The sequence below is a fragment of the Motacilla alba genome, chromosome 10 (assembly GCF_015832195.1).
Source record: "Motacilla alba alba isolate MOTALB_02 chromosome 10, Motacilla_alba_V1.0_pri, whole genome shotgun sequence".
Lineage (NCBI taxonomy): Eukaryota > Metazoa > Chordata > Aves > Passeriformes > Motacillidae > Motacilla > Motacilla alba.
In genome coordinates, this window is record NC_052025.1 from 7,643,747 (window position 1) to 7,656,332 (window position 12,586).

The 12,586-nt window shown below is 37.2% G+C and overlaps 1 protein-coding gene across 7 annotated transcripts in view; it reads left to right on the forward strand.

The window, feature by feature from the left end:
• NEDD4 (NEDD4 E3 ubiquitin protein ligase) overlaps positions 1–12,586 on the forward strand; it is a 51,163-nt gene that overhangs the window by 20,538 nt on the left and 18,039 nt on the right. For 6 of the 7 annotated variants that reach the window (XM_038146860.1, XM_038146861.1, XM_038146864.1 and 3 more), the window contains 3 exons: positions 10,919–10,969; positions 11,747–11,808; positions 12,177–12,279. In XM_038146860.1, the coding sequence (XP_038002788.1) occupies positions 10,919–10,969; positions 11,747–11,808; positions 12,177–12,279 (216 nt within the window). The remainder of the gene's footprint in view (positions 1–10,918; positions 10,970–11,746; positions 11,809–12,176; positions 12,280–12,586) is intronic. The other variant, XM_038146859.1, reaches the window with a different exon arrangement.

The following is a 12,586-nucleotide window of genomic DNA, read 5'->3' on the forward strand; positions in this document are numbered from 1 at the left end:
GCCAAAGACCTTACAATTATGACAATCTCTTTCTAAACTATTAAGACACTTACCTTGGAGGTGTTAGCCTGGAATTTTCAGTCTTTTGTTGCCCTTAGAGCAGAGCTTGATAATTCTACACATTCTGACTTCTTTAGTGCATTTTGGTTAGAGTTTAAAGAAAAATGCTCTTTCTTTCTTGGAAAACTGTGATTTATGCTTAAGCTTCTTTATAAAACTCACAGTGGAACACAGGTAATCACTATATATATATATATATATGTATGTATGTATGTATGTATGTATGTATATGTATATATTGTTTGGTGATTCTTCTTCCCAAAATCTCACTGTAAAGTGAGGGGTAAAATCCACAAAAAGCACAAACAGATTAGATCCAGACTAATTAAAATGTGTCAGTTATTTTGAAAGTATATTGTGAAAAAAGTGTTGAGTCGTGTACTTCAATTACATTTCTCATCAACTTGCACTGCTGGTCTCTGTGTTTAATGGCAGCTGATATGAAAGATAGTCTGTATTTTAATCCAAGTTCAGGATTAGACTGTTAGCTAACATTCCCAGCAAACCTCCTAGGACACTGGACTGGCAATAGTTTGTTTCAGTTCCCAGGAGCAGTGTTTACAATGGATTGACACAAACATCAGGTGCAGTAAATTTTCAGTCCTCAAATGGCTATTTTCAGTTTTTATGTAAAACCAGTAAATAGGTAAATATTCTATAAAACATGTTATCAAAAAATGTAAAAGCTTCTTTCACCAAACCAAGCAAAACCCATAGTTGACTTCACAGCAGTTCAGTAATTCACTGGAATAAAACAGATAAATACCATTGTATTTGTTATTAGTCTTTGTGACCAATACAACAGATTCTATGGCAATCATTTAATTACATACCCCAGTTAATTATCATGGTGTATTGTGACTCATTTAAAAATAAACAACTCCCAAAATATTTCTCTTGACTCCAGTTAGTCTGGCCTAGTATATTGATATGCTGAGTCTGGGTTCAAATTTAACAAGTTGATACTGGAGTAGCATTTAGTAATGTCAGCTATCTGTACAGGGCAGCCATGAAATCAAATCAGTGCTGTGGTCAGAGACTCCAGAGGCTGAAGCAGCAAAAGGTCTATGCATTCTTTTCTTCCCTGCCTTGCTACCAGCCTTCAGCCACCTCGGATCACATTTCCTGCTTTCCATAATCAACAGCTTGTTAAAGGCTGGCTTAAAAAAAATCAACACCATTTCTATGACAACTGGCTTTGGATTATTTTTAATTAAGTTACAAAATGGGGAATGGTGGTGGCCAGTGTATGACTGCTGGTCTTTACTGAAAACTTATTGAATAGGTTCTCTAATAGATACTGGAATTTCATTTATGGGAAGCAGGAGAAAGAAAGAAGTCCATGGTTGCAGCATTGAAGGTTGTCCTTGACTATGTATTTCTGCTTTAATGTTTTGGGTTTTTTCATTATTGTTTTGGGGGTTGGTGTTTGTTTTTTTTTAGTGCATCTGTCTCTGCTTAGGGTAGAAATAAATCTGCAGCTAAAGTATTTTGACATCACAGGTGTGGATCGGGAGGGTAGGAGTGAGTAAGGGAACAGGTTACTTGTCATCATACATACATAACATCCAAGAGGTACAGAGAAAGGAAGAAACAGTGAATAATACAGTTCCAGTTCTTGTACAACATAAGCTTCTAAAATATTAAAAGTTCTGTTAATCTCTTCTACAAGTATAATATCATGTTGACATCCCTGTTGACATTAGCTATTCCTTCCCCATCAGTATCACTCTCTATTGGATAATATGAATATTGTAAATGTACTTGCAAATGTATTTCAGCAGCTGTATACCTTTAAAATAATTTCTTATACAATTGAGGGGCTAAATCGTGTTATAGGCCTTACAAGTAATTTTGCTTGAGTTTTGTCTCTAGTTATTGAAATGATCTGTTTTGAAGCAAAAAAAACCCCAAACTTCAGAGATAGTGTAAAATAACCAAATTGTTTTTCTACTGTCAGATTCATGTAAGGGAAACCTTTTAGTTGGAACTCTTGAGCTTTTTTCACCGATCTCTGGAACTTTGCCTTCATAAAAGATGTTATTTGAATCTTGCTGTACTAAATTTAAATTTAGTAAAACAGTAATTTGAGGGGGCTGTGTGTGAGGATTTCTGTCTTGAATAACTTCCCAGCTGATCCGAACACGCTCAGGGGACCAGAACCTGTGTCTGGAAGATTGTGATTCCCTTGATAAACGCTGCACCACAAGTTAGTGCTGGATAGTCTGAGGTTGTTTTGTCTCTTGCATTCTCCTAAGGCATAGAGCTTCTGTCATAGCATAACTCCCTCCCAGAAAACAGTGATCCAGCCAGGGACAAGTGCCAAGAGAAGGGAAGGACAGCTGTGGCTCAGCTCCAGCTTTGCACATGGAGCAAAGGGCTGTGTGTGCATCAGTGTCCCAAATCTGTGCACGGAAGTGAGGTGGAAAAGGAGCAGCAAAAGCCGAAGATTATGGAGCCAATACAAAGCAAAGCACAAACTGGCATCACTTTATGCTACTGTGCTATGGTAACCTCATAACCTAACAACTTTCATATTGTTCAGTGTTGCATATCTGGGAGGATCACATTACAGGACCATGTGGTGCATTGCTGTGTCATGGTCTGTCAGCTCAGTCAGGGAGAGTTGGGCTTGAAAGGAAGGTGGTGTCTTTCTGTGGAATTGTGGGGGTGATTATGTTAGACTTCAATCATATAAGAGTGTATGTATTGTATCTCAGACAAATTTTGGAAGCTGAAGTATACATCAGTACATTGAAGGGAAGACAGTGGAAACTGTATTAACCACAATAATGAACAATTTATAATTAGTTGTAGGTAATTTCCTGCTTCTGTGCTTTAATGACCTGTAGTGCTTTAGTAGGTGATACTAATTTCTTCTGGTTTTCGTCTTGCTTAAATGGAGAGTTTAGTTACAACTTCTTCTCTGCCTTTCTTCATGCTTTAGCTTTTGATTAGCAGCCCTTCTTCAGGGGAAGAAAAAGATGGCACACAAAGGATGGGATAGATCTTACAGCCTGCTACGTGGATGCATTAGGAAAGTGGTGCAAAGGAAGTGATCAAATAACATTTTTGGTAATAACTCGATCCCTGAAGTTTTTCAGGTTTCGCTGGTTGTGTTTGGCAACTATGAGCCATATGTAACTTTCAGAGTATCATCATACTCTAAGGAAGCAGATACTTGAATAGACCAGTATATTAAAGCTCTAGCACTTTGCAGTCCTCAGCAAACATTGCATGTACATATTCAGGAGAAGTTTTATTTGATTGTGCTCTGTGGAGATTATGATTAGCCTAATTCTGTTTATAGCCTGCAGCTGAACTGAATTGGGCAGGTTTCTCATGCCAGAAAAAAATGAGGAAACTAAAACTGCAAAACCATGCAGAGCAGGCCTCCTGAAACAGCTTATGTAAATATGTAATTATCCAGCCTTCAGGGTGATTCATGTCCTCTTAATCTTCCATGAGAGAGTGGATAGCGTTGATGCTGTGGCTTCTTTAATGTTGCCACAAGCTGTAGTTACTCTGTTTTTTAAAATGTGGTATACCTACAAGAATGTGTTAAATAAAACTTGTTCACAGGGCAAGCTAGGGACTTTCTTCCTTTACTCCTCACTACCTGAAGAACTTGCAGGCTTTTAGATATGAGACTTGATCATTGCTTTTTTTTTTTTTTTTTTTTTTTTTTTTTTTTTTTTTTTTTTTTTCCAAATAGGCAGTTTGGAAATCAGTGTTGAAAAATGCCGAGTATTGCACATATGAAAAGCAGCTAATGATGTACCCTTGGTGATGGCCTCCAGTACTGGTCAGGAAATGGTTTGTGTCATGGGGAAAGACTTGCTGAAAATGCCAGCTCAGATCTTACTGACAGGCCAATAAAAGCTTAAGATTTATTAGGGAAGAAATAAACTAACAAAATTAAAACCACCGTTATGGAATTGTATAAATCCACATAGGTGCATGGCATGTATATTTCTGGTGGTCCTTTTTCAGGAAGCATGGATAACAGAACTAAAAAAAGAAGGATTGCAAGATTGGGGTGAGTTTTATGTGAGGAGAAACACTAAGTAAGCCAGGGGTTTTTCAGCTTTGGGGAAAAAAAAAAGGTGGTAAAGAGGGAATTTATAAAACTATGCTTTAGGGTGGTGAATTTTTCCATTCCACTTTTTAAAAACAATGTTCTTTTATGTGTTGCTGAGCAAATTGTCTCAAGATCTGCATATCAAAAGTAGAAATGGATTTTAAGAAGTTAGGTAAGTTGAAGAAAGGTCCATCAAAGGGTATTTTCACTATGTATTTTAATGTCAGGATCAGGAGGTCCATGACCACTTATTCAGCTGGGGGTTGTATCGAAGGAAGTACTGTTCTTAATTGCCACTATTATTATTATTCCTTAAGCATCTGCTCTTGGCCATTACATGGAAAGGATACAGGGGTAGGCAGAGTGTTAATCTGACCCCCAGGCTCTCTGGTGCCTGCTCAGCCCTTGCAGCCACAGAGGATCAAGTGGTAGAAATGCTCTCCCCTCACCCTTGGCAGAGTGCTCTTCTGTGTTCCAACACGTGTTTTCTCATCTTCCAGAAGTGGATGAATTTCACAGATTAAGCAAGTAAGCAAAACTGAGTGGCCTTTTCAGTCAAGTCGTTTGCTTATGACTGACTTTCACCCTTGTCTGAAGGGGACTGCCCTGCATTTCTGTGAAGTGTGTCTGTTTCAAGTGTACTTTTTTCCTTATTCCCTGTAACAAACAGAACATGCTGATTTGGGAATGCAGCCAGCAAAATGTTTGTAGCTCATTGCAGTGTTAGTTTATGGATCTATAATCATCTCTGTTTCAAGAGAGTGCATCATTCTTTTTTTTCTGTCATGATAGTTTAGAATAAACTGAAAAGTCTACAGATAGCTGCAATTATTGTTTGAGACCTTGGGCTGCTTTCAGCTGTATCAACTGTAACATAAGCAAACAGAATTTAAGAAGGACATCAGCAAGTTCCTGGCTGGAATTACATACAAATTTGAATTGGAGTCATTGAAGTTAGGGCGTATTAAAATGCAAATGAGACACTCCAGCTACTCAGTACGAGGAATGTGGTAAGAAACACAGAACTGGATTCTTTCAGACCTGGATGATTTCTCTGGCAGTCAGGGATTTTCCTAGCATAAGGGAGACAGCCTCTTCAGTAACGTCAAAGTACAAGGGCTTTTTGAAGGAAAAGGAATTCCAGAGTTTATTATGAACATTACTTATTTTTCAATAGTTTCTGCATTAGCCAGGTATTCTACTAATTGTTGTTTCTACTAAGTTTGTTTTGGGACAAATATTTAGCTTATTAATGATAAATGAGAAGTGGTTAACATCTGGCAAATTATAGGCTACTAAAGCCATGTCTGAGGTGGGAAGTGTAATATAACTTTGGTAGAGCTTGTCTGAAATAAATTGTTATACTATTTTGTGGGAAAAGTGATTGTGGCTGGATTATTTGTGTTGTGGTCACCTTTTGTCATTAGAGGTTGAGGCATCCAAGGTCAGTTCACGCAGACTGCGTTTGGACAGGTGGGATTTATAGCTTGAGCACAGCAGACCTTAAAACAAGCCCAGCCACTGAGATCTGCTCTAGCCAGGTCCTGTGTCTACCCTTACACCTGGCAGCAAGAGGCTTAGGCTTGGGGCTGGAGAGGTCGATAGGTGGGGCTTAAGACTCCTGTTCAGCAGTGGCTGAGGACTAAAGCTGGGTGTGGAAAGCTGTGGTGTGGCTGGCAGTGGCCACTAGCTTGTGCTGGTGCACAGGCACAGGGCAGTCCTGAGTTAGTGTTGATGCTGCATTTGCATCAACAGTAGACTTAGGAATGCTTTTGAAAACTGCTGGACTGACTTTGGAGCAGGGTGAGGCCATGCAGCCTGCATCCAGTCCTGCTCTAGGCTCATTCTCTGAGAAGTGGCCAGATATCTGTAGAGCCCTGGCCAACTGATTTAATTTAGGGCTGAAAAGCAGCTTTCAGGTTCAACCTGACTTTATGCCTCTGTGTGATCCTGAACTGGATCAGTGAACTTCATAGGAGTGAGACCATGATGCAGACATGTTCAGTTGTCTCCCTTTTGGAGAAAAGTAGTTCATCTTATTTTTAATTCTATTTCTTCCCTCTTGCTCTGAAAAGTAAAAAGTTGTTTGACTGTATGAAGTTCTTCAGCTGAATGTGTTAATTAGCCCCTGCAGTAAGCATCTGCAATATCTGGTTTATCTGTTGTTACTTCTGGGAGCGAATTATACATGCAGTTTTAACATTTGAGAGGGTTTTACATTTCTGTGTTTTAAGCTTTATAGTGTTAAATGGAGAAGGTGAAAATGCACCTGGAATTGTTACTACGAGAGTTTGTTTTTCAAACTTTCTTTCAGGTCTTAAGATATGGCAAAAAAGTTTTCCCAAACAGATGCAAGAGTTTTATGTTTTTATACTATTATGAAGATAACTGACTTGATGTCAGGAATGACTTGTTGAAATAGTACCTAATTAAATATTTGGTACTGTTTTCTGAAGTCTTTGTGGTGAATATTGGCAGATTTAACACAGGAGTACAAGTCTGGATTGGCTTTTGACTTTTCATAAAATGTAATATCCTGATTTTTATATGGTAGCTTGTTTGGCGTATGCATACATCAAACCAAAGGAACTCAGAGTTCTGATTAATAAAATCAATGCATTAATAACTTTGGACATGTTCTCTGTTTATGTTGTTCTGAAGTATGCTGTCGTTATATTAGACAACTTGCCTTCCTGTGAACTGTGTGGAAAAAAAGCCATCTTAAATTTCACTGTTAATAAGCTTTTAAGGCCACGTTCTCGAAGCAGCACACATTGAGTGGACTAATACATGAATGGTGTTGTAAAAGTACTGTAAACTAAATATGAGCTTTTAAGGAAGTGGTAAGATTTTGGTGCCGTATAAAATGTGTAAGCTATAAATGGAGAAACAGATGATGCTTTTACTCTGGTCTTTAGATAAGCACTTGTCTGAAAATATCTTTGGAAGTGAGAGAGAATTAGTGAAAATAACCTCAGATGCTGAAGAATTTCAGCATTAAATTTCAGCATTAAATGTCTGTTAAGCAGATGGTAAAACTGCTGAGGCATGTTGTGCTGACACCTTGCTGTTGAAACAGCCAGCAGGGCTGAAGGTCCTGCAGGAACACATGTTGCATAATAACTCTTGACCTAACAGCATTCTCCCTATTTTGAAAATGCTGATAGGGTCTTATGTCTGTCATATTTGCCAGCTCTAAAGAAATGCCTACGTGGCCTACATGTCATTAAAAAAAAAAATCTCACAATCCACAGGTCCCCCTTAAAAATACGGGAGATTGGGACTGTAATGAATTCCATGCAACCAAGTATTTATTGCATTGCAAGATAGAGAAAACATTACTTGTGGAATCCGTGAATTTGGTGCAGTCTTAATGTCATAATTGGATCTTGGTTTTTTGAAACCGTAACTTTTTTGTGATGAATAGCATATGCTGGCAGTATTTTATGGAAGAAAAAAAATGCTCACTTTTTTCAATTTAGAGTTTAAGAGAACCAAATAATACAGTGCAGCATGAAAAGAAAAATACTTGAATTTGCTAGTGTAGCTCAGGAAAGTTTCTTCATTCTCATCAAGCTTGTAGCTAATGTTGATGTTTGGGTTTTTAAGCTAGAAGAATGTTGGTTTTATAAGGCATCTATTGAGCTCATGTTTTCTTAAGCAGCGATAGTCCAGATCACTGTTTGTTTTTTCAATTTGAATTGATACTTATGTTCCCTCCAATAAAAGCTGTATGCTTTCTTGTTTTGCCATACAGCTGTGGATTTCTGTGCAAAGACCAACCTGTGCACAACTAGCTGCTTGTTTATTCAGAAAAAGACTGGGAATATGCTTGGATTCTAATTAATGTCCTAATACCACCAAACATTTGTCACAAAAAATGGTAGAGAATATACTTGTTATTTCAACACCCTGGTCTTATACAAAAACTGTTTCAAAAGGCTGTGTGGTGAATCCAGCAGTTAAGAAAGGCATTAAATTAGTGACCCATTTTCAAACCTGATAAATTTTGGGATATGTTCTCATTACTGCTAATAAATGTGTGACTCAGATAAGCATGTCTGTTTAAAATGTACTTTGATTTCTGATGGGAGTTGCAGAGAAAAAAGTCCAAAATCTAAAACTTAGTAAGCATATATTCATAAAATAGATGAAAATGAGTTTTGAACAGAATTACTGTCTTTTGGTGTTTCTCTTTGAATGCTTTGGCATTGCACTGGAGTTCTTCAAATGAATTGTATACAGCAGCTGTCTGTCCTCACCTGTTTTTAATAACTTTCTATAGACTAAACCAGTGAATCAGTAAAATACAAGGCCTCTCTGTTAGTGCAGTATATCATTAATTGAGGTTTATGCCAAGCAGAAAGTTTGAGTTCTCTGGCTGTTAAGAAATTAGAGGTTGACAAGAACAACTGACCCACTTGTGTGTGTTGCCTGCTCTGATGAAACAGAGATCCAAACAGTTTCAGCTCTGCTGGCATTTAGTTGTTCCTGTGTGCGATGTCTGTTGCTGCTTTGGCACCTCTTGGCAGGCAGTTAGTCAGCTTGTCATGGGGGGACACATTGCTGGAGATCATTCCTGCTATCTGATTTATGTGTTAGTTGTTTGGAGGTCAACAAAAATCTCCACTCAGGGTTTTGCTTTCTGGCTGGAGGAGAAAGTACTGTTAAAGAGTTGGTTATGGAGGCTAACTCTGCTAAAAATAGGAGGAGAGACAGCAGAATAATAAAGTGAATAGCAGGAGCCCATACTCAAATTATGCTGGTAACAAACACAATGTTCTGAGGGTTTCTAAAATAGAGCAAACTTTTGTCCCACATTCCAATAATTTATTTGGAAGGCATGTTCCACTTGAGGATTGCCAAGAACTTTACAAATACTAAGCCTTTTAACATGTCTAAGGTATGTGCTGTGCCATTTAAAAAAGAACCTCATAGGCAAAAAAGATAACTGTTTTTTCCAGAATCCTGTGACCTATAATAGCACAGAAAGTTTTCCTTCTGTAGTTCAGGGAAGCCTCCACAGGTATGAAACCTGTTGTAGCTTTCTATCTCAAATAAGTTTGTGGTTTAAAACAGTGGATGGTTTGTATATATTTTCATTTTTGTCCCCTTCAGATCTAAACATGGCATCCACGCTGCAAACTGAATTTGGAGTGACATATCTCCAAATTTCTACATTTTATCACCTATGACAATCTAGTTGCCCTTTTTGCAGGTGTAAAAATTAGAGGCCCATGTGAGACACTGATTCTCCAAATACATGTATGACTTAAAGGTTAAATGGATGAACTTAGGACAACAGAGCTAGAGAAAAAAGGTACCAGAATTACTAAGGCAAAAAGAACTGCTTCAAGAAATACCTGCACTTTAATGTCAGAGGGACCAAAAAATGGATAGGATTAGATTGGAGTTTTAAGGCTGTAAAACATTTGAATTGAAAATTAAAATAGGTTTTCCAGAAGAAAATTGGAACATATGGTTTTGCCCTGAGGTGAAGGAAATAGATATCAGCAAGTGCAGAGCCTTGTGATGAAAAGTTTTATGGACAAACATTAAAATTCTGGGGTGATTAGTTTGAATAAATGCAACAACAGATTTAGGAAAGAATAGTCATCAGATTTTTCGTTAGCTAGAAAAATCAGGAAGCCTAGAATTTTAGAGGTTGCGCAAGCCACAGAGTTGAAGACTTTTACAGCTCCTTACTCAGTCTGTGCAAAAAAGTGTAGTCTTGTTGTAGTGTAGGGTTTTTTTTTTTTAAGCCATAAGCTTATATATACCTTCAAAAAATTCCATGCTGACCTGAGTTTATTCCACAGGCACTGATATGTCGTCATGTTAAATGACTCTTATAATACATTTTCCTCCTTTTGTGGAGGTTCACAAAGGTTTTCAAATCATTAATTAATTAATTTGAAGCAGCTTAGCACATGCTTCAGTAATCCAGCAAAAAGTCAAGTAAAATACTGCTGGTGGTGATGATTGGTGAATACTGAAATTACCTGTGTAGATTACTGAAATTGTAATTTATTTGGCAAGCGAAAATCCATGATGAAATGTCGAATGTGCAGCGATACTGGGTATTGTCAGTCCCTGCCCTGGTCTGACAGCTGCTGTGTTCATATTCTGGTCCCAGCTGGACAGTCCAGACGTCTAGGTCAGGTAAAATCTTTTGGATGGTTATTGTTAAAACTAAACTCTGCAATGTGTGTGGACAGAAGGCATTTTTTCATAGTTCTAACAGATTTTCATGCCAAGCTTGGGACCACTGGAATTACTGGAACTTCCAAAGCACTTACCACAGATCACACTTACTTTTGCTTCTTGTTAGCTTTGACAGTAGCTGTATGATTTGGAAAAGAAAAAAATGTTTATACGTGCTTGTTTGAAACAGCTGCCTAGGTTTATGGAAATTGTTGGGCCCTCCTAGGAGAAGGGCCCTTTAGGACAATGTTTCTACTGGAGATACTGACAGTCTGTCCTGATGCTGAACAACTCTCCTGTTTTGTTAACATTACCCTGTATAATTTAGCAAACAGTCTAAATCTCCACCTCCAGCTCCCACAAATTTTGTTTTGAGGAAGGCAGAGCTGTCCAAGGCTTGGAGTGTTGGGTCAATCAGAACTTGCTCTGTACAAAACAAGTTATTGCCTATAATTCAAAAGTGCCTTCAGGTTGTAAGAAAGCATTGGTGTGCTATCAGGGCCTGGGGGACAATGTTTTTAAAACACTTTGCAGCTTTCAACTTTCTGTGGTGTTTGTTTTTGTTTTCTGTAGACTCGAGATGATTTTCTTGGACAAGTGGATATTCCTCTTTATCAGTTACCGGTTTGTATTTTTGTTTGTTTTTAAGACTACGAAAGGGAAAAAATATTTCTATATGCACTCTATTAGGCATCTAAGGAAGTTAACAATACTGATAATAAAGTGATTAAATTCTCCTGCTCTGTGTGTTCTTTGTTTTATTTTGTAGATCAGTTTGGGATTTTTTCAGTGCTGATATTTATAAAACAGTGTAGGTTAGCTGGTTTTTCAATACTGGAGTGCTTTTAGTTTTTCCGTGGTTTTACAGTCTTAAAGATAAGAGATTGTAATTATTGTCATGTCATAGAATATTTCTTTAAAGCCTGTAAATTTATTTTTACTGTTTCTTATTCACATAAACAGATCCAAAAAAGAGGGTACATGGGAAATAGAGCTACTGTTGCTTTGGTCCAATTTTTTGTGTTTCTTGTAATCCTTTTGCAAGGCAGATAATCAGTTTTTGAGAAATGTCACTAAGAAAAATAAGCTTTTTCATTTTCTCCTGAAGTCTCAAAAACATGAGCAGATATAAACAGATTTATCATGAACTGGCTTAAAAACAGGGTAGCAACCATGGCAAACCCTTTTCAAGAGAAGGTGTTTCATTCTGTAATGTGCATAGATACTGAAAGGTAGTTGTTGTTTTCTTGAACCAGAGTATTGGTCTTACTGCTAAGATTAAAGCTGGTATTGCTGTTACTGTTATAAGGCCTTTAAAGAAATCAACTGGATACTTCTGATAGTTTTCTTTGATTTCAAGTGCTTGATAAAGATTTTTATTGAAAAAAATTCTTATTCCAGACAGAAAATCCAAGTATGGAGAGACCATATACATTTAAGGATTTTGTTCTTCATCCAAGAAGGTTGGTAAATACCACGTGGAAATTCTAATTTTTATATCTATACAATGCTTGTACATATGCTCTTACAATGCTCTCTTATAATTAGTTGTAACTACATATGCATTTTCTAAGTTTTTGTGTTTCCATCCAAGAAATTTGAGTGGCCAATTCTAAGATATTGATGTTCTACTAAAAAGTCAGCATTATTTTAAATACTTACTGTATTCAGAAGTCTGAAGCCTCAATGCTGTTATAGAACTTATTATTAATTTAAATTATAGAAAGTCAAGTTTGTGTTGGAATACTTAAGAATAATCCTCTAGCTGTGCTTTTTCAGCTATTTTGTTTTACGAGTGCACAATAAGATAACTTTATTTTGTCTTCTGCAGCCATAAATCAAGAGTTAAAGGCCACCTTAGATTAAAAATGACTTACTTACCTAAAAACAATGGGTCTGAAGAAGAAACCACAGAACAGGCTGAAGAATTAGAGGTGGGAAAAAATGCATTTATTGCTGAAAAATGGATGTTAGGAATCACACACTAAGCTATAAATAGTGTTTTAGAATCAAACCAGTTAAAAGTGATTGCTTGTATTGTGCATACAAGTTAAAGTGTTGAAGTTTCTGTTGTAGGTACTGTTTAATGTTTTTTAACCCCAGAGAGACCCTAACATCTCTCTGGTTTTAGAATTTCAACTCTCTCCAATCCACCGGGCCATTTTGATCTTACCTACCATGTATGCCTAATCTTTTTAAGCCCATCCAATGTAGATTAATGGATTTCTTTTCCAGACTTGA